We start from the raw sequence: 27,904 nt of genomic DNA on the forward strand, positions 1-27,904 counted from the left end.
TGAAACTATGAAGAAACATTAATTTCTTTATCATTACTAGTTTCTTATTTTGTAAAGATAAAAAATGTATATTTTAAGTGCAGGTACTTGATAAATGATTAAAATTTTTATAAGATTTAAAAAAATGTGTTTTTATTTTTTTAAGTATTGTTAGACGTGTTGATTAAGAAGGGTTTATTGTAGATACACTTTTATTTCGTTAGCTCAACTTGATAATGTCTATGAAGAAGTAACATAAAAAATTTGGTGCACTCTGAATAACGCGTGTAGCACCAATTTTTTTGTTAATTCGAATAGACAGAAAAAATATTACAGTCATTTCTTAAAATTTAATTCTAAATGTTATTTTAAACCATAGAAAACTATGAAAAAACGTTGATGACGTGACAATCACATGACTAAATTATGTCTATGGGCTGATAACAAAATAACGTCAGCCAATCAAGAGATGCGTTACATCCAAAATTAAATTATATAGTATTATATTATAGACCACATGGTAGTCGTGAGTTGTATTACACAGAAGATGGAGAAGATTCCTTGGCAGAGAGTATCACCACGGTAGAGAGTAATCATACAGGTATTAACAATTTATACCATATATATAGTCATTAACATTACTCTTTCCTTATTTTGAAAATTACTTTTTCTTAAAACAAATATTTATGTTGAGAACTAAGAGAGTAATCATACAAGTTTTCAAATTTAAACAATAAATAGTCATTAAAATTACAAGTTTTGAAAGGACGTATGATCATGTCCCAGTACTTTTTCATATACATGTATTGATATTTTGACATTTACAACCAATTTCATTGAGTTTGTCATCAAAGGTAATATCTTTGGTTAGCTTGCTTGTTAGCTGAACTGTTAAGTCATTATTAGTTCAGGTATACTACCCTCCTTTCGAAGTAGCCTAGTCCAAAAGACAGACTGATAGATTGGTTATCTGTCGGACTAGTTTACTATTATAGTAGGGTAGTTTACCTAAAGTTTACCTAACCTAACAATGACTTTACAGTTCAGTTAACAAGCAAGCTTACCAAAGATATTATCTTTGGCTGCACACTCAATGAAATCGGCTGTAAAATATGTTCACAAATAGGTATAATTCTTGGCCATGGAAAAAAAAATAAGCCTGTAAGAAGTTTGCTCTTTGTTGAACATTTATATTCATGGTTTACTATATGAAAAAAATCTATGATAATTGAGGGGCAGAAGAACCCTTTTCAGGCCATCAGGATTTGGCCTTAATTTTTGTAGGAATACAGGGTTTACAGCAAAAGGGACTCAGGAATTAATGATTATTTTTTGGGGATCCAGGAAAGAATAGCTTGTTTTTTTTGGGGGGGGGGGGGATTCAGGATTAACCCTCCTACTACCCCTCATAATTGGTATCCCATAATTAATTCACAGTAACACAATTACAATGATTTCAGTGGGAGGTAATTCAACCATGGAAAGTACACACTCAGGTGAATTATTTTTGTTGTTCAAAATTTTTTATTATTTAATATGGTGTAGATTTCACTGTTTAGAAGTTATTTTTGTTGTACACTGTAGATTTCACTATAATATTGTTCATTCAGAATAGCAATTATTTATTTATAATAGTTTTTTACTTTTTAAATATTTGCTTTTCTTAAATTATTTGTAGAGGTAAATTATTGTTTCAACAAAGGGTTATGATAAAAAGTTTAATTAAATCTGTTATGGATGTCAGACAAAAATATCTAATGGGACGTAGTCGATTACACCTATAATACATTTGAGTTTTGGTTTTCAGCACAAAGAAGGGTTACATGGAACCCTAGCACATATTACCTAGGTAACAAACAGCTGGTGCTTTATTGCTGTATATTTGTATTCATTTAACAGTTTGTTACAATTATGGAATGATTTGAATTTTTTGATTTATTTTTAAATATTTTTGTCTTCCATTTATGAAATTTGGTTACTTTTATTGACTGATACATACTTCCATGTTATTTTCAATGAGTCATTTGGGTTATAAGTTTTAAAATTTCAGAGATTTAAATTTTTTTTAATAAGTGTACATTATAGTCAAAACATTTAGCATTTAAGAAATAGAAATTCTGTTAAAAAATTCTCCAAATATCTTGATCACAAAAGTTAAGTAATCATTATTGAAATATAAACATTTAGTACAGAAATAAGAATTATTCAAATACAATATTTTGTTTTTAAAGTGTTTCTTACAAATTTCAAAATTTCAGTTTAAAAATTTATACTATTTGATTAAAGTTTTAGGAATTAATAGTTAGCTTTTTAATGCAAGCTATGCGCATTATGGCTATATTGGAATTGTACATGTTTTATAAGAAATAAGCATGGATTTTTATACGACCGCAAATTTTGAAAAAATTTTCGTCGTATATTGCTATCACGTTGTCGTCGTCGTCGTCGTCGTCGTCGTCGTCGTCGTCGTCCGAATACTTTTAGTTTTCGCACTCTAACTTTAGTAAAAGTGAATAGAAATCTATGAAATTTTGACACAAGGTTTATGACCATAAAAGGAAGGCTGGTATTGATTTTGGGAGTTTTGGTCCCAACATTTTAGAAATTAGGGGCCAAAAAGGGCCCAAATAAGCATTTTCTTGGTTTTCGCACTATAACTTTAGTTTAAGTCAATAGAAATCTATGAAATTTTGACACAAGGTTTATGACCACAAAAGAAAGGTTGGGAATGATTTTGGGAGTTTTGGTTTCAACAGTTTAGGAATTAGGGGCCAAAAAAGGGCCAAAATAAGCATTATTCTTGGTTTTCGCACAATAACTTTAGTTAAAGTAAATAGAAATCAATGAAATATAAACACAATGTTTATGACCACAAAAGGAAGGTTGGTATTGATTTTGGGAGTTTCGGTCCCAACAGTTTAGGAATTAGGGGCCAAAAAGGGACCCAAATAAGCATTTTTCTTGGTTTCCGCACTATAACTTTAGTTTAAGTCAATAGAAATCTATGAAATTTTGACACAAGGTTTATGACTATAAAAGAAAGGTTGGTATTGATTTTGGGAGTTTTGGTCCCAACAGTTAAGGAAAAAGGGGCCCAAAGGGTCCAAAATTAAACTTTGTTTGATTTCATCAAAATTGAATAATTGGGTTCTTAAATATGCCGAATCTAACTGTGAATGTAGATTCTTAATTTTTGGTCCCGTTTTCAAATTGGTCTACATTAAGGTCCAAAGGGTCCAAAATTAAACTTAGTTTGATTTTAACAAAAATTGAAACCTTGGGGTTCTTTGATATGCTGAATCTAAATATGTACTTAGATTTTTGATTATTGGCCCAGTTTTCAAGTTGGCCCAAATCGAGGTCCAAAATTAAACATTGTTTGATTTCATCAAAAATTGAATAATTGGGGTTCTTTGATATGCCAAATCTAACTGTGTATGTAGATTCTTCATTTTTGGTCCCGTTTTCAAATTGGTCTAAATTAAAGTGCAAAGGGTCCAAAATTAAACTAAGTTTGATTTTAACAAAAATTAAATTCTTGGGCGTCTTTGATATGCTGAATCTAAACATGTACTTAGATTTTTGATTATGGGCCCAGTTTTCAAGTTGGTCCAAATCAGGATCTAAAATTATTATATTCAGTATTGAGCAATAGCAAGTCTTTTCAATTGCACAGTATTGTGCAATGGCAAGAAATATCTAATTTCACAATATTGTGAAATAGCAAATTTTTTTTTAATTAAGAGTTATCTTTCTTTGTCCAGTATAGTAAGCAAGAAATATCTGCAAGAATTTTTTTTAATTGGAGTTATCTTTCTTTGCCCAGAATCAACTTAAATCTTTGTTATATACAATATACAATGTATATTCACTTTTTACTACCAACTGATAAATTTAAATAATCTTTACCATTCAGTGATAACAAGCAGTTTCTTTTACATCTTAATATTTTATGATGTATTTAAATGAGTAGTAATTGTTGCAAACTCCATTAGAATATTTTAATTGAAATTAGTTTTGGAATAAGGGAAAGCGGGATGTGATTAAAAAATTGGGTTCAATTTTTATACGACCGCAAATTTTAAAAAAATTTTCGTCGTATATTGCTATCACGTTGGCGTCGTCGTCGTCGTCGTCGTACGAATACTTTTAGTTTTCGCACTCTAACTTTAGTAAAAGTGAATAGAAATCTATGAAATTTTAACACAAGGTTTATAACCATAAAAGGAAGGTTGGTATTGATTTTGGGAGTTTTGGTCCCAATATTTTAGGAATTAGGGGCCAAAAAGGGCCCAAATAAGCATTTTCTTGGTTTTCGCACTATAACTTTAGTTTAAGTTAATAGAAATCTATGAAATTTTGACACAAGGTTTATGACCACAAAAGAAAGGTTGGGATTGATTTTGGGAGTTTTGGTTTCAACAGTGTAGGAATTAGGGGCCAAGAAAGGGTCAAAATAAGCATTATTCTTGGTTTTTGCACAATAACTTTAGTTTAAGTAAATAGAAATCAATGAAATTTAAACACAATGTTTATGACCACAAAAGGAAGATTGGTATTGATTTTGGGAGTTAAGGTCCCAACAGTTTAGGAAAAAGGGGCCCAAAGGGTCCAAAATTAAACTTTGTTTGATTTCATCAAAATTGAATAATTGGGGTTCTTTGATATGCCGAATCTAACTGTGTATGTAGATTCTTAACTTTTGGTCCCGTTTTCAAATTGGTCTACATTAAGGTCCAAAGGGTCCAAAATTAAACTTCGTTTGATTTTGACAAAAAATGAATTGGTTGGGTTCTTTGATATGTTGAATCTAAAAATGTACTTAGATTCTTGATTATTGGCCCAGTTTTCAAGTTGGTCCAAATCTGGGTCCAAAATTAAACTTTATTTGATTTCAACAAAAATTGAATAAATGGGGTTCTTTGATATGCCAAATCTAACTGTGTATGTAGATTCTTCATTTTTGGTCCCGTTTTCAAATTGGCCTACATTAAGGTCCAAAGGGTCTAAAATTAAACTAAGTTTGATTTTAAATTAAAAATTAAATTCTTGGGCCTCTTTGATATGCTGAATCTAAACATGTACTTAGATTTTTGATTATGGGCCCGGTTTTCAAGTTGGTCCAAATCAGGATCTAAAATTATTATATTAAGTATTGTGCAATAGCAAGTCTTTTCAATTGCACAGTATTGTGCAATGGCAAGAAATATCTAATTTCACAATATTGTGAAATAGCAAATTTTTTTTTAATTAGAGTTATCTTTCTTTGTCCAGAATAGTAAGCAAGAAATATCTTATTGCAAGATTTTTTTTTAATTGGAGTTATCTTTCTTTGTCCAGAATCAACTTAATTCTTTGTTATATACAATATACAATGTATATTCACTTTTTACTACCAACTGATAAATTTAAATAATAATCTTTACCATTCAGTGATAACAAGCAGTTTTTTTTACATCTTAATATTTTATGATGTATTTAAATGAGTAGTAATTGTTGCAAACTCCATTAGAATATTTTAATTGAAATTAGTTTTGGAATAAGGGAAAGGGGGATGTGATTAAAAAATTGGGTTCAATTTTTATACGACCGCAAATTTAAAAAAAATTTTCGTCGTATATTGCTATCACGTTGGCGTCGTCGTCATCGTCGTCGTCCGAATACTTTTAGTTTTCGCACTCTAACTTTAGTAAAAGTGAATAGAAATCTATGAAATTTTAACACAAGGTTTATAACCATAAAAGGAAGGTTGGTATTGATTTTGGGAGTTTTGGTCCCAATATTTTAGGAATTAGGGGCCAAAAAGGGCCCAAATAAGCATTTTCTTGGTTTTCGCACTATAACTTTAGTTTAAGTTAATAGAAATCTATGAAATTTTGACACAAGGTTTATGACCACAAAAGAAAGGTTGGGATTGATTTTGGGAGTTTTGGTTTCAACAGTGTAGGAATTAGGGGCCAAGAAAGGGTCAAAATAAGCATTATTCTTGGTTTTTGCACAATAACTTTAGTTTAAGTAAATAGAAATCAATGAAATTTAAACACAATGTTTATGACCACAAAAGGAAGATTGGTATTGATTTTGGGAGTTAAGGTCCCAACAGTTTAGGAAAAAGGGGCCCAAAGGGTCCAAAATTAAACTTTGTTTGATTTCATCAAAATTGAATAATTGGGGTTCTTTGATATGCCGAATCTAACTGTGTATGTAGATTCTTAACTTTTGGTCCCGTTTTCAAATTGGTCTACATTAAGGTCCAAAGGGTCCAAAATTAAACTTCGTTTGATTTTGACAAAAAATGAATTGGTTGGGTTCTTTGATATGTTGAATCTAAAAATGTACTTAGATTCTTGATTATTGGCCCAGTTTTCAAGTTGGTCCAAATCTGGGTCCAAAATTAAACTTTATTTGATTTCAACAAAAATTGAATAAATGGGGTTCTTTGATATGCCAAATCTAACTGTGTATGTAGATTCTTCATTTTTGGTCCCGTTTTCAAATTGGCCTACATTAAGGTCCAAAGGGTCTAAAATTAAACTAAGTTTGATTTTAAATTAAAAATTAAATTCTTGGGCCTCTTTGATAAGCTGAATCTAAACATGTACTTAGATTTTTGATTATGGGCCCAGTTTTCAAGTTGGTCCAAATCAGGATCTAAAATTATTATATTAAGTATTGTGCAATAGCAAGTCTTTTCAATTGCACAGTATTGTGCAATGGCAAGAAATATCTAATTTCACAATATTGTGAAATAGCAAATTTTTTTTTAATTAGAGTTATCTTTCTTTGTCCAGAATAGTAAGCAAGAAATATCTTATTGCAAGATTTTTTTTTAATTGGAGTTATCTTTCTTTGTCCAGAATCAACTTAATTCTTTGTTATATACAATATACAATGTATATTCACTTTTTACTACCAACTGATAAATTTAAATAATAATCTTTACCATTCAGTGATAACAAGCAGTTTTTTTTACATCTTAATATTTTATGATGTATTTAAATGAGTAGTAATTGTTGCAAACTCCATTAGAATATTTTAATTGAAATTAGTTTTGGAATAAGGGAAAGGGGGATGTGATTAAAAAATTGGGTTCAATTTTTATACGACTGCAAATTTTAAAAAAATTTTCGTCGTATATTGCTATCACGTTGGCGTCGTCGTCATCGTCGTCGTCGTCGTCCGAATACTTTTAGTTTTCGCACTCTAACTTTAGTAAAAGTGAATAGAAATCTATGAAATTTTAACACAAGGTTTATAACCATAAAAGGAAGGTTGGTATTGATTTTGGGAGTTTTGGTCCCAATATTTTAGGAATTAGGGGCCAAAAAGGGCCCAAATAAGCATTTTCTTGGTTTTCGCACTATAACTTTAGTTTAAGTTAATAGAAATCTATGAAATTTTGACACAAGGTTTATGACCACAAAAGAAAGGTTGGGATTGATTTTGGGAGTTTTGGTTTCAACAGTGTAGGAATTAGGGGCCAAGAAAGGGTCAAAATAAGCATTATTCTTGGTTTTTGCACAATAACTTTAGTTTAAGTAAATAGAAATCAATGAAATTTAAACACAATGTTTATGACCACAAAAGGAAGATTGGTATTGATTTTGGGAGTTAAGGTCCCAACAGTTTAGGAAAAAGGGGCCCAAAGGGTCCAAAATTAAACTTTGTTTGATTTCATCAAAATTGAATAATTGGGGTTCTTTGATATGCCGAATCTAACTGTGTATGTAGATTCTTAACTTTTGGTCCCGTTTTCAAATTGGTCTACATTAAGGTCCAAAGGGTCCAAAATTAAACTTCGTTTGATTTTGACAAAAAATGAATTGGTTGGGTTCTTTGATATGTTGAATCTAAAAATGTACTTAGATTCTTGATTATTGGCCCAGTTTTCAAGTTGGTCCAAATCTGGGTCCAAAATTAAACTTCGTTTGATTTTGACAAAAAATGAATTGGTTGGGTTCTTTGATATGTTGAATCTAAAAATGTACTTAGATTCTTGATTATTGGCCCAGTTTTCAAGTTGGTCCAAATCTGGGTCCAAAATTAAACTTTATTTGATTTCAACAAAAATTGAATAAATGGGGTTCTTTGATATGCCAAATCTAACTGTGTATGTAGATTCTTCATTTTTGGTCCCGTTTTCAAATTGGCCTACATTAAGGTCCAAAGGGTCTAAAATTAAACTAAGTTTGATTTTAAATTAAAAATTAAATTCTTGGGCCTCTTTGATATGCTGAATCTAAACATGTACTTAGATTTTTGATTATGGGCCCAGTTTTCAAGTTGGTCCAAATCAGGATCTAAAATTATTATATTAAGTATTGTGCAATAGCAAGTCTTTTCAATTGCACAGTATTGTGCAATGGCAAGAAATATCTAATTTCAGCAAATTTTTTTTTAATTAGAGTTATCTTTCTTTGTCCAGAATAGTAAGCAAGAAATATCTTATTGCAAGATTTTTTTTTAATTGGAGTTATCTTTCTTTGTCCAGAATCAACTTAATTCTTTGTTATATACAATATACAATGTATATTCACTTTTTACTACCAACTGATAAATTTAAATAATAATCTTTACCATTCAGTGATAACAAGCAGTTTTTTTTACATCTTAATATTTTATGATGTATTTAAATGAGTAGTTATTGTTGCAAACTCCATTAGAATATTTTAATTGAGATTAGTTTTGGAATAAGGGAAAGGGGGATGTGATTAAAAAATTGGGTTAAATTTTTCTCATTTGAAATTTCACAAATAAAAAGAAAATTTCTTCAAACATTTTTTTGAGAGGATTAATATTCAACAGCATAGTGAATTGCTCTAAGAGAAAACAAAAATTTTAAGTTCATTAGAACACATTCATTCTGTGTCAGAAACCTATGCTGTGTCACTATTAAATCACAATCCAAATTTAGAGCTGAATCCAGCTTGAATGTTGTGTCCATACTTGCCCCAACCGTTTAGGGTTCAACCTCTGCGGTCGTATAAAGCTACGCCCTGCGGAGCATCTGGTTTTATTTTAAAATCAGTGAATCTGTCACTGTATTATTTTTTTTAAATGCATATCGAAAATATAGGATCCAATGAACTTGGAATAACATTATACAGAAAGTTTTTTTTTGCTCAAACTAAAATTGAAATTTTGCATGTTAATTAATATGACCAACTTGCATGAATTGTGATATTGTAACATGACCAACATCTAGTGTTACTGACTATGTTTTAAGAAAGACATGGAAGTTAAGATTTATCAATTAAAAAAAGATGTGGTATGATTGCTTATGAAACAACTCCCCACAAGAGTCCAAATGTCACTGAAGTTTATAACTATAAATCGCCGTACAGCCTTCAACAATGAGCAAATCCCATACCACATAGTCGGCTAAAAAAGGTCTAGAAATGACAAATGAAAACATTGATATGAGAAAACTGAAAGCCTAATTTATGTACAAATTAATGAATGATAAAGTCAATAAACATATATGTTACACACCAACAAACGACAACAGGAATTACAGGACAGGCATATTCATACAGAATGTGTCAGGTTTAAACTTATTTGAAGGCACCATCCCTCCCCCTAAACTCGGACAGTGGTGTAATAGTACAACATATGAACAAACTATAAAAATTAGTTGAAAAGGGCAGATGGATACAAATACAAAAAAAATTTCAACATATGTAGAGATAGTTATCGAGGGAGACAATCTTATTTAAACTACTTCTATGGAAAATGATCTACAGTATTTCAGATATCCATTTTTTGCCTAAACATCTTTAGGTGCTACAGATTTCATCATTGATGCTTGGCAGGATTTTAAAAATGACATGTTTTTCTTTTAAAATAAATGAGATTGACTGTTATTACATCCAATCATCAGCCAAAGGAAAAAATAAAAACGATGTGGCATGCATGAACTAATTTTGCTGTTGTATTTAAAATTATTTTCATATTGAATTGCTTATCTACAATCTAAACTAAAATATATGTATAATAACTTTATCTGATTTTCAAATATTTAGTTTAATTTATTTATTTATTTTTACATTGCATTGTCAAGTGGACATATACTGTCCCCATGCAATAATTTTGTTGTAAAAATCTCAATTAATGTACAGTTTGGACATATACACTCTTTTGCAACATTTTGATTTATGATACAAATAGTCAAAATTGAATTGCTTTTTTTACCAGGGAAAATTTAACATGTATTCAATATGATGTTTGGTTTTATTGTTTTAGGTTCTGATGATGCCACTGCTCCATCATTCCCATCACAATACCTAGGATCCAGGAAAGATGTTCCTTCTACTTCAGGAATTTATGGCACCAAGAATCCAGATAAAAAAGACACTTTGTCTACAATTGATGAAAAATCTTTAGCTGTAAGTCTGTAAAAGCATTGTGAAATTCCATGCTGTTAATTGATAGGAAAGTGAATTATGATTTATGAATTCATTTAAGTTCACATTGAAAGGTTGTTATTACAAGAAAATGTACACTTGTCTCTTATATTTAAAATATTTATGTTCTTGAGACAATACAAATGAAAACAACCAGCATATCTTTATTTTTCTTTCTAAATTTCATATTTTATGCTTCCCTATACCTATACAATACCGTATAGAGGGTTATTTTCGCGGGGTGTAAATTTTCGCTTATTTTCGCGGATAGAAGAAAATCGCCAAAATAAATTCCGCCAAATTAAAGGTGTACATGCAAAGGTATTAATAAAAGTTTTCATCCGCCAAAAAAATAACCGCTAAAATATTTCGTATACCTTTTTCAATGAAAATCGCGAAATTTTACACCCGCGAAAATAACCCGCTATACGGTAGTAAACATATATTTGTTTTTCTAAATTTCACCTTTATGCTGTACCAATACAATAGTAAATATATATATATGTGCTTATTTTGTAGGATGACAAGGAAAGATCTGGTACAGACAGTGGAGTAGATAATCCACGAAGTGACCTGGCCAGTTCTCATGGTAGTAACTTGTCCTCATATAGACGTGACATGGGAAACAGGGAAGATTTTACTTCCAGCAGGGTACCAGGTCAATACGAAGAAAGGTTAACTCTCAGTACTAGGTCTGATCCAGGGGACCAGTATGCTACTCCCAAACGTTCAACCAGACATCATGAACATTCTGATCCCAGAAGTGATAGTCGTGTATACAAGGACACTTTCGAAAGAGAACAATATGAACCAAAACCAACAAAATCTAGATCAGAAACTGACTTAGCAACACTGCCTGATGTTGATCATAAATATTCCTCTCCAATGTATGGAGATCGTTTTATGGAACTGTCTAGCCAGCCATCTCCGATCTATTCCCACCACACTTCAATGGCATCACCAGCTGTCCTAGCAAATGTTGCCAACAGAGGAAGAATTGTTGACGAAAAGCTAATGGAAGACATTTTAAATGTCAAACCATTAGAAAAAGGACCAAATTTCATAACCAGACAAGAGGAAACTAGTTATGATAGAATGGCTGAGTTTTCTCAGAGAGAACTTGGGGATGGTATAAACAAAGATGATAAACCGGGTTCTACTCCTTATAATAAGGCTTACGATAGACCTGGGGATGATAGCTTCCCAATGAGAACTATAGCATGGAGAGATACACAACATGATAGATCAGAACCTAGAAGTTCAGGTCTAGAACCAGGCAGTAGAGAACCAATTAGATCTTTGGAATCTGGAAATCCCGAAATGGAGTTAAGCAGAGAACCAGTTGTACCTAGTGACAGGGGACAAGACTATAGACCAAGAGCAAGCTCTTCAGAATCTAGCCTTAGAGAAGTAGTCAGACCTTTAGACAGAGGTTCTGATTTCACATCAGATAGACAACCATCAGAAGAAAATGTTAGACCTCTTGACCCGGGACCAGCACATCCAGCAGGTTTAGACCCAGGTCCACATTTAGACACAATTAACCCAGGTTATAGACAAACTGACAGAGTTATTGACTATGTGAGGGACGAAAGGCTTCTCAACAGAGGACCAGATACTGAGCCACCTAAAGAGAGAAGAACACTAGAAAAGGGACAGAATTATTATGATATGTATAGACCCCGTAAGGAACCTCCCACTAGGACGGGTATGACTCATCACCAAGTGTTGATTGATGATGATACAGAAGAACTAGAATTCAGAGAATTACCAAGGGTAGGTTTATTACTAGCATCCAAAAATAATTCTATGTTAGACAGGAATAGAAATGATCATAATAGAGATTATTCTGTACAGATTTAATTTGGAAATATAAATACTGGTTATTATTATTTAAAGTTTGTTAAGAGAGAGAACAAATTTTGTCTGTATAGATATAACAAAGATTTTTTTCTTTACATGAAAAAATTAGATTAAACTTTCTGAAAACTAACAAATAAATAATTTTTGATTTATGCTGCTTTTCATGAAGTTTTAAACTACTTTTCAATGTATCAGCTAAATCTGAAATAGTATTGTAAAATAAGCATTACATTTACAGCGCTGTAGTACACCTTACAATGTAAGTCTTCATGTGTCTACATTGGTTCACATTTGTCACATAAATCTTGTTATGTGGTCTTTATAATGCATTTCACCTTGACTTGACATTGTATTGTACAATTTTATTGTTATTTTTATTCTCACTGAATGTTATTAAAATAAAAGTCTTTATTGGCTCACAAACAAAATTAACACTTGGGGACAACTTGTTCACATTACAACAACTTTCCCAATGCAACTATCTCAGGCATGGAAATCACTTATAATGTCACTGGCAAATATTGTACAGTTATTCACCTTACTTGAATTTATGGTCAATTGTCTTGAACTAGCTCAATATTTAATAAAATATAATTATTGGCATTTTTAATATGACTCGTTTAACGAGATGTTGGATATGAAAGTATAAACTTTTAATTTTAATTGTGTGAGTTTTTGACTGAAAATTTGATTTACAGCCGTTTGACAGACGAAGAAGGACTAAAGTAATTATTATGTTCTAGTTTTCACAATCATGTAACAAAAGTATATTTGGTTGTTATATTTTTGCATCTAACTCAATTTCTGGAAATATAGTTTTATTACAATAGATTTTTTAAATCTTACTTTATTATTTTGTTTTCATAAAAAATTAAATCTTGTGACATTATGCAATGTGAGATTTTGACCTTGTGTTGTATAAAATGATTTTGGTTGAAGTCCTTTAATAGCAGTTATTATTGTGTTTTTAGTGTCCTGACCAAGATTTCGAAGAAATGGTGAAAGAAGAAAAGGCAAAAATTCAAATTGAATACGAATTACAAAGAAGGTAAAATCTGTTTATTTAGATAAAAAATTGAGGACATATACTGGTACATTGTTGATATGTTCCAGACCGTATGAGTATTTGGACTGTACGCGTACGGTCTGGACCGTATGTGTACTTTTTCAAAATACTCATATGGTCGGACTTATATTAAAAAGTTGGTAAAGTTTATAAGATACAAATGCATATAGTAGATCAACATAACTTAACTATCAAATTAATATAAAAAAGTTCAATTGTAATTGAAACAAAAACTTTATGTTTTAACTTTTTTTTAAACTTCGCGCTAATTAAATCTGTTAATCTCTTGTATTAAGCATGTCGATCAGTAGTACATTAATTGAACTATGATCACTGAAATTGAAGATATCTGAAGTAAACATAATATGGGAGGGCATTTGTTTTAGAATATTTAGCAACTTTACCAAAACATGCAAATGCACAGGAACATGCATAACTGCATACATGAAAATGTGAAAAAAAATACGTTACTTGAGTTGTGTCACCTTGGGTGAACGGTCCAAATACTCATATGGTCTGGAACAGATATATAACGGTACATCAATTGCTAAATGTATTTAGAATTTCTTCAATAATTCTACTAGAAAGAATGAATAAACTATTTTTTTGGCAAATTGTTTTCAGTGATTTCAGATTGTAAAATGACACTGTAATTGAAGAAACACTAAGCCTTTTCTAGCAATTTTCTCAACTTGTTGATTTACATGTTTTATGATTGGCAATGAGAAATCTATCAACTAGGGTTCAAATGACATACATGCAATCAACTATAGGTTACCATGCAGTCCTTAAAAAAAAAAAATACCACAGCTATAAAAGGCCTGGACATGACAAAATTTTAAATATTGAAAAAATGTAAAATATTTCAAAGTAAAAATGAGAATGGGAATGGGGAATGTGTCAAAGAGACAACAACCAGACCATAGAACAGACAACAGCAGAAGGTCACCAACAGGTCTTCAATGCATATAGTTCTGATTGCTTTAATGCTTCATCGTTTTCTCCTTACAGATTGAAACAGAAAGGATATTTACAGAATTCCACTGATGAAAAAGAATTTGGTGCCGAGTATGATCACGTGCCTCCAAATGAAAGGGCAAAGTCACTACAAAGAAAACTTGAACAGGAATCACACAGAGAACTTCCTCCAAATATTAACGATTTGTGGCTGAAATTCCAGGAAATGAATCAAAATGAAAGTACAAGCACAATAAACTCATCTAGAATGGAAGCCATCACTGATCTGTTGAAAAATCCAACGAAACATATCGTTCAAAAAATTACTGATGAGAGAACTTATGAAAAAGCTAAAGAACGTAGAATTATGCAAGAATTGGGAGAAAAGTCTCGTCAAGAACAAAGGAAAGACTCAAGAAGTGAAAGAAAGAGACAGGAACTACAGAATTTACGAAGATTAAGTGAGGAAGAAAGTAACGGAAGTTATGCTGACATTCTACATGAGCAACAGAAGAAAAAACTACATGGAAAACATAAGAAAGAAAGCAGAAATCCTGATTCAAGTTTTGAAGGAAAACAGAAAAAAGAAATGGAAAATCAAAAGAAAGGTTCTAAGAAGGCAAAGGTTGATATTCCAGTTCATGGTGACAGTATTGACACCCTATATTCAATAGCAGAGGATGCAAGTTTTGAGGCTACTCCAAGTAAAGCCGAGGATTCAAACCAAGGAAAATCTAAAAAGTCACGGCAAAGACATGTGATTGATCCACTCATGAATAAACTCAAGGACAAAATTGAAAGTCAAAGAATAAAAATTGACAAAGAGAGAAGAAAAGAAATTAAAAGACTAGACAAATTGAAAAAACTGGAAATGCTGCTTACTGCTAAGAAGAAAGGAAAATTATCTGATCAGGCTATTGATGTTGAGTTAAATTATGTCTCTACAACATCTGCAGCAGCTAGTTCAGAGTCATCTACGTTATTTGGAAGTGAAACTACTATGAGTGCGGAATCAATAGATAACAATAAGGATTCATTTGACTCTGTTGCTTATAATGGTGATACTACATCAACTAAGGACAGCAGTATTGAAATTCAAAAAGTTCGAACAAAAAAGGTAAAGCATGGTGGAATGTTAGATGCCTATATGGCTTCCATTGGACAGGGAGGAAAAGCAGATGAATCTGAAGCTTCCACTGAAGATTTACAAGTTGTTCGTAAAGTAAGAAGTTCGAAACCAGGGAAATCAGATAAAAAGAAAACAAAAGATCAGCAAAATCAAATGAAAACTGACTATGTTGACAAAGAAACACTAAGAAGAGAAAGATCGAAGTCTCCAAAATCAAGAAGATTGAAAGATGCTTCCACTAATGTGCCATCCCCAATAATAAAAAGTCCTGTAAGTAAGCGAAAAGTTCGGGATGTCTATGTACGATCAGAAGCAGTCCAGACAAGTCCATGTAGATCATGGTCACCCCCAAGGGAGGATCAGGGCGTAATATCTGTCGCTTCAATGTCATCATCTTTCAAACGCAGTGTCAAAACTTTCGATTCAAAGCAGCAAAGACAAAGATCATATTCACCAATTGATTCCTTTTCTTCTACTTCTCCTGACAGAACATTAACAAATAGGTCTATATCACCACCTCAACGCCAAAAGAAAGCAGCACCTGGACGTAAGACGAAAAGATCAAAGTCACCACCAAAACCTCGTATCTGCCTTCCAGAGTCTGATGAAGAGACAAAACAAATGAAAGTGTCACCTCCACCTAAATCTCGAATGTTTACACCTGAAACTCCAGATGATGATTTAGCAGGAAAACTCCAAGACAGTCCGAATGGTAAGATATCATAATGTCTATTTATAGAGATACATGGAGTGAAGTGTTTTGCTTCTAATTTCTTGCTGTGTTGTGTGTGTGTTTAACTGTTTCTTTTTTTTACTCTTTCGTCATGAATTACTGAACTCCCGCACACAAGTGTTCCCTTGTCCCCTGTAAAAATAATTAGTGTTAGAAATTTTTTATTAAATTTCAAATACATGTACATTTATTCTGTCTTTTAAAGTTAAATTTGTTTTATTGACAAAGTCCAAATTAATTTGTAAAATTTCAAAACCGGTGTGTAATAATACATGTAATTAACATTTTTATCTTGATAGATACACTCAACGTGATATTTTGAAATTAAATTTATTATAAACAACATTTTTATGTTAGTTTTTAGAAGTTTTCTAAATTTAAAAAGTCTTTGTAACAAGTTATCAATCTACATTATGATTTATTGTTTTAAAGCTGAAAATGCACTATTAAAATTTAAAAAAAAAAAGAATTTCTAAAGTGTGCTATTCTTTCATTGTCTTTATTATTACTATTTGATGTGCTATAGATAAAAAACAAAGGTTGAAAAGGAAAGGATTTCGTACGGGTAAGACACAAACAGGTGTAGGTTTTAGTTTAAAATGATCAAGAATTCTTAATATTTGAAAGAAGATTATATTATATTATCAACGTATAAAATTGATTTCCTTGATGGTTCACTGTGCACTTCATTTTCTGATTGACTTCCACAAACACAACATTAAGTAATTTCTGGCTTTAAAAAAAGATACAGAAATCTTGATCATTTTCCAGTTTCAAAACAGTTTAGAGGCATGATTATTTATTTTATTTAGTCATTTTGTCATTTATTCATTTTATATCTTCTTTTTCTATTCTTTATGAATTATTTATTCTTTAGTTTACTGTAGTTTCAGTCATATTTATATAAATATTTTGTTATATACAAATGTACTACCCAGTTCAAGCAGTTGTGGTGTTATCCATGGGAAAGTTTATCAAAATTAATTATAAATTAAAGCAGTCTCCAAACAGTTGAATGTTAGCTTAATGCCTTTGAAACCTTGTTGTCAGTGACACCATACAAAGCTAATAAAATTGAGAATAGAAATGGGGAATGTGTTTAAGATACAATAATTCGCCCATAGAACAGACAACAGCAGTAGGTCACCAACAGGTGTTCAATGCAGTGAGAAATTCTCGCACCCAGAGGCGTCCTTCAGCTGGCCCCTAAACAAATGTATATACTAGTTCAGAGATAATGAACGCCATACTAAACTCCAAATTGTACACAAGAACTTAGAATTTAGAATAATACAAGACTAACAAGAGCAAAGTCTCCTGACTTGGGAACAGGCGCAAAAATGCTGTACCATGTGTACAGCTGAAAAGATTCATATTAAAACCATTATCACTACACCTGCTGGTTCTAAACTTCTTCATAGGCGGATCCTGGAAAAATGTTGTTGGTTACATTACTTGAGACCCCCCCCCCCCCTTTTAGGTCAGTTAGTAGGCCCCACCTTATGAAAAGTTCTTGATCCTCCACTTTTCTTTAAAACTAATAATGATTAGGGAACATTATGTACTTTCACTAAACCATATTGTACAGAAGTGCAATTAAGTTGTATTTGAGATAATTTTCATAACACCTTGAACATTCAACATTCACATGAAATAACTATTAATATGAAGAGATGACCTTCTGCCGGTTTTTATATATGTCTGTTTTTTTCATAGTCATAGTTTCTGCAGATTTAAAAATATGTGGTAAATTGTTTATGCTCCTTTGTGATGTTTTTAAATTCGTAAAAGGAAAGAAAACAGGAAAAAAGATTAATCGCCTGCCAAGTAGTTAAAGGACTTTTAGCATATCAGTGAAACAACTGTTTTTAACCTTGTATCATTGATACGCCCTTTGATTGGAAATTAATGAAGTTTTTCATTGAAAGAAGCGGATTGTCACTTTTATATTAAAATTGACGTTGAAAAAAGTTCATCAAATATATATATCACACATGTACACTTCCTGAATACTTGCATGTAACATTTCTTCAAATATACACAATTATATTTTCCATTGTATTAGAAAAGAAATCTGCCGTTATAACATTTCTTATTAGTTTACTAATCTATTTGTCATGTGTACCCAGTAGAATTTTCAAACCAACATCAGAATAATTTTATATTCTTTTTTTACCTGAGAGTCGGGGAAAGAAAACTCAAGATATAATAGATATAGCAAACTTTTTTGAAATACATATAAACTTTAGTATATTTATGTACATGTAATATTGACTGACAATTTTCCATCAACATCTTTTGAAATATTGCTTTTGTATTATAAAAACTAGTGTCTGTACAGTGATATATACTGGTGAAGTCTGTTTTCAACTTTAACATTATAAACTTTTAAAATTTGTATAGCCCTAAGTGTGCTAAATTAAAGCCTCTAAAATTTGTACAAAAAATGAAGGTGTCAGTAATGTAGAAAAAAAACTCTACTTTCAAAGATCCAAATGCATATATGTATAAAGAAACCTGACATAATGAAAACAATAGTGTATTAAAGTTAAAATGTATAAATATGTACTTCAATATAGTTTGGTTATTTTAAGGTGGTCTTACTTGGTTTGTTCCAATGGGCCAGGCCAAACCATGGAGGCAACCATTGAAAGAAAGACAAGCTTTTGCTGTCAGTCAAGAACCATGGCAACCAAAGTCTGTTTCCTCTACTGCATGGAAGGATATTGTTGCTGATAATCCAGTCAATAAATCTATAGGGGAGAGTTCTAAATTTGACCTTGACACAACAGGTCATTATAAAGAACTGGATGAAGAAAGATCTGATGAAGAGAACTTTGACCCTAAACCTTTGGCAAGGTTAACTCTACAGGTGAGTTACAGTGTTATTGGAATTTATTTCTATTTCAATCCAATTTATTTTTAAAAGACAAAGCACAATATACATGAAAAATGGTGCTGCTATGGTAACAATTACTCTAACATAGAAATAATCAGCATTATAATGAACAGTAACAGTTTTATTTAATAAATGAAATAAATTTAACCTCTTTCTGAGTTCAAGACTAAAAATACTGGTCGTATTTCGATAGGATATCCTGTAGTTGAACATTCTGGTATACATCTGTGGATTGTCCCCATTTTTCTCAAGATCTACAAATCAGAGTTTCTTGAAATTTGGTATCAAGCTTTATGTTAATATTATTTTCTGAGTACTGTGTTTACACATCAATTGTATATCAACTTGTTGTTTTAACCAATACTTATATACTTTTAAACAAAATAGCCATGTATGTAACTTTTGTAGAATTTTCGCAGAAAACACATATCTGACTTCCATGAAATTTGGAAAAAAAGCATTATTTGAGCATGCTTTACCGTGAGATGGGTTTTCACATCCTTTGTTCATCATCTCCATATTTACCAAATACTTATGTGGGGTGTTATAAATGAGGGATAGCTCACAATACATCTTGTTTTATTTATAGTCTCTAAATTTCATATTTCTTTTGTATTTCAGGAAGCGTTTGAAACCTACAAACAAGATGCCATTTCCAAGTTAAGAGCCAGACAAAAGAGAGTTGCATTAGCTTCAAAGGAAAGAACATTACAGGATATGCTAGAAAAAGAAAGAAATAGATTGTTTGCAGAGGAAAAGAGAAGGAAAGAGGCAAATCCTGAGGCACATCCATTAAGTGGTATGATTATAGAGACTATTTGTTGACAAATTAAGAATTACAATTATTCCTTAAATCATAGAAGGGCAATTTTAGAGGAAAAAAAAGTTGTATTGAGGGGGAAGGGACACTTAAAGTGACTACAGAATGTGGTAAAGGTTTTAGTGGAAGATACAATGACCTGAAACGAAAAATTTTGGAATAATTTTATTGTTTTATTCAGTGCTATAAAAAAAAAATTGATGCATTGGCCCAAGACAAGGTTGAATGGAAAAGAATGGATATTTTGAACATTGTTGCATTGTTGCTCATCTTGATAGTGGCTGGCTGGTCTTTGCTTATTGAATATTCTCGAATTATCATCAATTTTAAATCATTTCTTTTAAGATTTGATCTTCTGTTAAGTTTTGGTTTAGCTTTTAATAGTCAAGACAAACTTTACTAAATGGACACATATATTTACTATTTATTTAAAAAAAATATAGAATAAAGGTATATAACAGCATAAAATGATAGTGATTGATTTTATGTTTATTTTGCAGAGAACCTTCATAAACCCAAAAGACGGGCAATCTCAAAAGGGGAAATGATAGAACAAACTCAAAAGTAAGTATTCACGATTGGAGATTAAACCATTGGAAGTCAGTAGCTAAGTCAGGCCATCATTCTTTTCTTACCAACTGGGCAAGACTCATGGGTTGTCAAGGTTGTCAAAAACCAGCATCACCATCATTCTTTTCTTCAATAATTTTCCTACCAAAAATTCAACCATTGTCTCATTTTTAATTGTGATGCATGTTTCATTGTGTTGTCACACATAATCAAACATCTGCTTACAGAGGAGAGGTGTTTACAAGGTGTTATGTGATTGTTATAGTTAAAATACAGAACTAAATACAGTAAAGTGCAGAAATTTGTTTTGGATTTGTATACAAATTTTCCATTAAGACAGTCATATTATACTTGAAAATTAACTGGATTTAGATAAAAACAGTAGTGAAACACAAGATAATAATTAAATTCAGTGCATGTTAGGCCACGGTTTTTTAAATTGTTGGTTTACAGATTTTCCCCATGAAAAAGTCCGGTCGGTGGGTCGGGGGAAAAAAAAAAAAAAATTATCTTTCAAGACAGAAAAAAAAGGCAAAATAAATATACATTTCACCTTTCTAACAAAATGTTTTTTATGTTATTTTGTCATCATTTCAAATTGTAGTTCGATGAAATATTCTTGCTCAGCTTTCATAAATATTGCATGACATTGTCTAATGATTTGCCATAAAAAAGGGGGGTGTTCACAGACAAAGACGACATTAAATCATCTTTTCACAAACAAGAAAAACAAATTCGCGTAGCTCTTAATCAATTCCAGAAAACTTGGTGAATAATGATCTTCAAAAACGAAAACTTATAAAGAAAAAAATGTAAAAACGTCGTACGAAAACAAGTTTCAACACACGTGTCAAAAACGTAATAGACTCGTCCACGGAAAATACGAGAATATCGGGTTAATCTAGTGTCATGCATTCCCGTTTTTAATCCAAATGGACAATATTTTTTTTTTTATTATCCATGAAACAAGAAAATTCTAAATGACTTGTTGATATTCAGAACTTTTACTTCCAAGGTGCTTTCCACCTGTCCACATTTGGACAAGTCTATTTCTATGAGATTATGCATCTTACAGACTGATGACAAATAAGGGAAACGATCGTATTGTGTAATGGGTTTTAAACACAGATTTCATTCCGCAAAATTATTTGCGTAAACAACATTTCAAGGTCACTTATAATTGATTTGTCTTTTTTTAGAAACGTAACTGGAAGTTTTATTTTTTCACAATAGAGAGTGCTATCAATTTTGTTAGTGATTCATTCATTTCATTTTATAAAAAAAGAAGAATTTAATTATTTTTCAGAGATAATGTATTTGTTTGGGTCGGCGGGAATAAAAAAGCATGAAAAGTCAATTTTATTTTTATTCTAGGAATCGGCAAAATCGGGAAATTTGTGAAATTCCATAGCTAATACATAAACCTTGACAAAATCACTTAAAACCTGAAAATTTTGTAAGGGACAATTGAACACAGTTGGAATAAGATTTCCAGTTATAATTTCTTTAACCCTGTCGTTTGTTATAGGCAGAAACATAAATGTTTATGTGCACATTTTCTTGGTTTTTCTTTGTAATATGTACTGATTTTATTTTTTAGGCTTTATAAAAAGCTGCCAGAAGTGCAAAATCAGAAACTTCAGGAGAAAAGAATGGAAGATTATTCATTAAACAGACTGAGAGCCAAAGTTTTTAATAGGGTAATTATAAGTTCACTGAATGTTTATTCATTTGATTAGAAAGTAAATTCAATTCATGATTTACATTAAATATTTTGATTTTGAATTTAGAACTTCAATGAACATTTTGATATAAAAAAAAAAAGAAGATGTTGTATGATTGCCCTATGAGACAACTCTCCACAAGAGACCAAATGACACAGAAATTTTAAAACAACTATAGGTCATCGCAAGACCTTCAACGATGAGCAAAGCCAATACCGCATTATAGTCAGCTATAAAAGACCCCAAAATTACAATGTAAAACAATTTAAATGAGAAAAATTAACGGCCTAATTTATGTACAAAAAATAAATGAAAAACAAATATGTAACACATAAACCTATGACAACCACTAAATGACAGGCTTGTGACTTGGGACAGGAACACACATACAGAATGTGGTGGGGTTGAACATATTAGCGGGGTCCCAACCCTCCCCCAGCTGGGACAGTGGTGCAACTGTACAACATGAGAGCAAACAATAAAAATCAGTTGAAAAGGGGTTATCTCATAACTTCCTTTTTTTTAAATATCTTATTTACTCTATAAAAAAAATCTAATTCTTAGCACTAAAAACGTTACTTACTCTTTAAAGAACATTCTATGATATTTGAAAAAATAATTGGTCATAAAAAAAGGTTATGGATAAAGACTATTTTTTATCCATAATATTGCAAACCCAAAAGTTAAAAATTCAATCCTGACAAGCTTTTAATTAGTTTAAAAGTTATTCTACTTGTTTATTGTTTCAATGGTTAAATGCAGGTATTTTATAATTAACTTCTTGTTATTTCAGAGAATACAAAGAGATACTCTGAAGAAATGTGAAAACAGAGGAAAGCGATCTCCTTCTAAAAATATTCACTAGTAGTGCTATTTATTTATTTATTTATTTGACAGTATTATGTACTAGACTGTGATATAATGTAGATGGAAAGGATTTATTATATATATGTAGATCTGAAAGGATTTATTATATATATGTAGATCTGAAAGGATTTATTATATTATGTAGATCTGAAAGGATTTATTATATATATGTAGATCTGAAAGGATTTATTATATATACATGATATATGTAGATCTGAAAGGATTTATTATATATATGTAGATCTGAAAGGATTTATTATATATATGTAGATCTGAAAGGATTTATTATATATATGTAGATCTGAAAGGATTTATTATATATACATGATATATGTAGATCTGAAAGGATTTATTATATATATGTAGATCTGAAAGGATTTATTATATATATGTAGATCTGAAAGGATTTATTATATATATGTAGATCTGAAAGGATTTATTATATATATGTAGATCTGAGACGATTTATTATATATATGTAGATCTGAAAGGATTTATTATATATATGTAGATCTGAGACGATTTATTATATATATGTAGATCTGAAAGCATTTATTATATATATGTAGATCTGAAAGGATTTATTATATATATGTAGATCTGAGATGATTTTAATGATACATATGAAGACCGGAGACGATTTATTATATATGTAGGTCTGAGATGATTTATTGCATATGTAGATCAGAGACAATTTTAATAATACCTATGTAGATCGGAGACGATTTATTGTATATGTAGATCATTCAAACTTGAAAGAAAGTATAATCTTATAACATTGTTGTTTCACTGCACAAAACAGTTTTATGTATGCCATAGTTTCATTTTAAGAATACTCATACAAATTCCTCCTTATTTCATCTTTTCACATATATTAAGGCAGTAGACCTATGATAAGGGGAATAACTCTTAAAATCATCATTATGTTTGTGTCAACCATTTTCATAAATATATTCTAAACTTCTAGGTTACATAGATTATTTTCAATCTTTTTCAGGTAAGGGCTTCAAATTCATTAATGAAACTTGACTTTTGCAAACACATTATCGATTTAAAGAGTTATCTCCCTGAACTAAGGTCTACTTCCTTAAGCTGTGTTGAATATCATCTTCTGAGTCATAGTGTGCCAAAATTATAATGATCACTGTTAAATTATCACTTAGTGTTTATTACAAATCTGTATTATTTTCTCAAAGTTGTTGTAAAATATATTTGGTATAAAGGTTGTCAATGTTTGTTAAGTTTTATTAACTCTCAATAATTGTTTTGTTTAAAATCTTAACACAATTTAAACTAAGTTTTAACTAAATTTTAACTTGTTTGTTTGTTTTTCATTATTGTAACTTCATTTTTTGTAATTAGAAAATTTACATGTATTATATTTTTTTTTAGAAAAAGATTAAAACTAAAGTATGAACAGAATAATTTTTATGGGAATTTTAACAGTTTTATCACTTTTGAAAAGAAGTAACTGCTATCTGTAAAATGTAGCATGTTTTCATTTGATTCAGAATGACATCTATATATTGCTATTACTTATATATTTAGGGTTTTTGTATTAAAATATTTTGTAGTAAGGGTGTAATGGTAAATTTCAATAGGTAACTAGAAATTTATGGTATTTTGAGAATTTCTTGCCACCATAATTGTCCAATATATGTATGCTGGCTGTAAGGCCTTAGATGGCATTTATATTTTGTAATAAAATATGTATACTTGGATTTGAATGTCTTCTTATTGTTTGTGGGAATCTTGATAGTTCCTAAGTACCATATAACATTTTTGCTTTTCAACCTATGACATCTAATTAGCACATTATCCATAAAGTTAACTTTTGTTCTTTTTACCCTTCGCTGTGTGTCCATCTTCTGACAGTCATCTTTTGTCATCCTTGTTTGTTAATTTAAAAAAAAAATCTTCTATGATAAAAAGTAAAATCACTAAAATACTGAACTTAGAGGAAAATCAATGGGGAAAGTCAATAATCATATGGCAAAATCAAATAACTAAAAGCATCAAAAACAAATGGACAAGAACTGTCATATACCTGACTTGGTACAGGCGTTTTCAAATGTAGAAAATGGTGGATTAAACCTGGTTTTAGAGCGCTAACCGTCTTACTGGACCATTTAGCTACATCATTTGGATATGTTGTTTTCAAATGTGTCTAATGGCACCTGCACACTAAAAAGGCTTAAAATACAATGTAGGGTTAAAATACAGGTTTTACTTATCATGTAGAAACTGCTACATACAGAGAAAATCAGACATGAAAAAAAATCAGAACACGAGATCTCCCTACCGTCTACTTACATTAAAACTGTCCAAAGACTTCTTATAGTTGTTAAAACTATTTATCAGCAAGACAAGATGAATAATTAAAATGACCCAATGCGTCAATCGACTCTTAATTGGAATTACATGTATTGCCCTTAACATCATGATGAATTTTAACAATTTTTATGCACGGTACAAATTTTAATATGTTTTTAATTTCCTGGTACAACCAATCAACAACCTACAAGATAGCCAAGTCATTAGTCATGCAGTGAAACTATTTGTATTCTATAACCTACTATTAAGGGAAATAAACAGCACATCACAGCTAATGAGAAAACTCAACTTATATAAAAAGACACTTAAGGTGGTATGGGAGTCTAAAATAAAAATGATAGAATTTATTCATGCTTTGTCAAAATGTAGTATCTATTGATACATGTTCAAAAATGTTATAAAAATGATAGGCCACCGCGCATTTTCTCAAGCTACAGGTTGTGACAAAATGATAAATTTTGTATGGATTATACAGGAAAAAGCACCATTTTGTGAATAGAAACTAAACAAAATGATAGAATCGTATAATAAATTAGAAAAAGATAGCTTTCAGACAATGCTTTTAGAATATCAAAAGAAAAGATAGGGTCACCGTACGTTTTTTCCGGCTAAAAGACATAATAGGAAAATTTCATGTAGAGTCCTTCAGAAAATGCACTGTTTTAGAGTTACCTCCCCTTAAAATACCAATTTGAAAATATTCAAAAAACAACCAAAAATAATCTACACTACTAAAAATTTAATATTTCTAAGCTATATTCTTATAAATTGGTTCTTTTAAATGAAAATTCACATTAAATATTGCATTCCTGCATCAAATTTTGCTAACTTGATAGAAAATATGGACCTTAGATTCTCTGTTTTTTACAATCCAAGATGGCGGAAGACACTCATACCACCTTAATAACTACTGAAAGGAGGGTTTGATTCAACGCAAAAACAGTTGAATTATTTACATAAAATAACATTCATATTTATCAACTAGGTCAAGCTTACCTATAAGTCCAACTTTCCAGGGGTTGGAAACCCCCTTTTTTTTGGACGATCAATGTATTTGAATGGGGACATGTAGTTAGAACCCCTATTGTCCTCGGTTAGGACCCCCTTTTTTTAAATGGCTGGATCTGCCCCCTACTAGCACTAAATTTTATTTCTTAAAATACACTGATGTTGGTGTGGAAACAGCGTTTTCAGACATGCTCACTATTCAAACATTACGGAGCAGATAAATCCATATTGGATCAAAAGTAAAGCCAACATAGGACAACACAAGAACTTTACTTTAAAATATAAAAATAAAGAGATGTGGTATGATTGACAATGAGACATATTTGCATCAAAGTTCAAAGAAATTTGATCTAAGCCATAATAGGCGATGGAATGGCTTTTCAACCATTAGAAAAAAAACCTGAAACTGCACAGTTTGCTATAAAAGCCCTCGCAGGAAAAATATAAAGCATTTCGAATTGAGAAAAATAATAGCTTTAAATTTAGCACTTTGTAAAAAAAACTCAGTAAAAATAAATTCAAAATTTTACTTAGAAAATGTATCAAAACTGATTTTTTAACATATTGGAGCCATCAAAAAGACTTTATTAAAAAAGATGATCACAGTAAATTGAGCAACTACTTTAAATTTAAACATAATTTCACTTTTGAAGAATACTTCAATATTAAAAACAGAGACAAGAGAGTCATACTAACTAGATTTAGAATAAGTAATCATTGTCTCCGCATACAGAGAGGCCGTTACGAACGAAAAATTGATGACCATGGAAAAAATATTACACTGCCAAGATCAGAGAGAACATGCCAGTTTTGTTCAATGAACTCGGTTGAAGACGAAGAACATTTTTTATTTAAATGTACCCTTTATAATAAGAAAAGAAAAACCTTTCTGGATGAACTCTTGCAAAATACCCATATCTATCCCAAATATCTAATAGTAATCTGCTTATTTGGTTTATGTCAAAGGATAGCCTTCATTTTAACTCTAAATTATGTGAATTGCTATCCTCATTTTACACATTGAGAAACTAAGTATTTGCTTAACTGAAACTTATTAAACTTATTTCTAGTCTTCACCAGTTCATTGTAACATTATATAGATTAGGAAATAAAATATCTTTATCTTATCTTATCTTATTTATAACTAAATTCACAAACAAACAAATGATGGACATGAACCATCAACAAGTGTTGATCTACAGGCTTCTGACTTGGGACAGACACAAATCATGGTGTTGAGTTCATTGTACTCTATATGTTGGTATATGTGCAAATGACACTCTCTCACATTGTAGACGAGGTTCTATAAAGAGCGAGTCTACCAGCTATATTAACAAAATTTGACTTGATCAAAAATCTTGCCTTGCTGATCTCGTTATACTACGTTACTTATCTAATTAAAATGAATAATACATTGCATGTAGATCTCCGATTTCGTTATACATGTACTATGTTTATACTACATATGAGCTCAAATGTAGTAAGGGGACTACCATTTCATATTGTGTGTGTGTGTGTGTGTGGGGGGGGGGGGGGGGGTTAATAAATAAAT

General features: G+C 30.8%; 1 protein-coding gene across 9 annotated transcripts in view; it reads left to right on the forward strand.

Moving 5' to 3' along the window:
- Positions 1–24,731, forward strand: part of LOC134715732 (uncharacterized) — a 41,810-nt gene extending 17,079 nt beyond the window's left edge. For 5 of the 9 annotated variants that reach the window (XM_063578104.1, XM_063578108.1, XM_063578112.1 and 2 more), the window contains 13 exons: positions 492–580; positions 1,787–1,828; positions 10,222–10,364; positions 10,902–12,158; positions 12,484–12,504; positions 13,217–13,293; positions 14,323–16,109; positions 16,657–16,695; positions 18,725–19,002; positions 19,651–19,828; positions 20,350–20,413; positions 22,020–22,119; positions 22,937–24,731. In XM_063578104.1, coding sequence (XP_063434174.1) covers positions 492–580; positions 1,787–1,828; positions 10,222–10,364; positions 10,902–12,158; positions 12,484–12,504; positions 13,217–13,293; positions 14,323–16,109; positions 16,657–16,695; positions 18,725–19,002; positions 19,651–19,828; positions 20,350–20,413; positions 22,020–22,119; positions 22,937–23,008 — 4,147 coding nt within the window. In that variant the 3' untranslated portion in view covers positions 23,009–24,731. Of the gene's footprint in view, positions 1–491; positions 581–1,439; positions 1,476–1,786; positions 1,829–10,221; positions 10,365–10,901; positions 12,159–12,483; positions 12,505–13,216; positions 13,294–14,322; positions 16,110–16,656; positions 16,696–18,724; positions 19,003–19,650; positions 19,829–20,349; positions 20,414–22,019; positions 22,120–22,936 lie in introns of all 9 variants that reach the window. The other 4 variants (XM_063578105.1, XM_063578107.1, XM_063578106.1 and 1 more) reach the window with 4 other exon arrangements.
- The last annotated feature ends 3,173 nt before the right edge of the window (positions 24,732–27,904 follow it).

This window comes from Mytilus trossulus, chromosome 4 (assembly GCF_036588685.1).
Source record: "Mytilus trossulus isolate FHL-02 chromosome 4, PNRI_Mtr1.1.1.hap1, whole genome shotgun sequence".
NCBI classification, from domain to species: Eukaryota; Metazoa; Mollusca; class Bivalvia; order Mytilida; family Mytilidae; genus Mytilus; species Mytilus trossulus.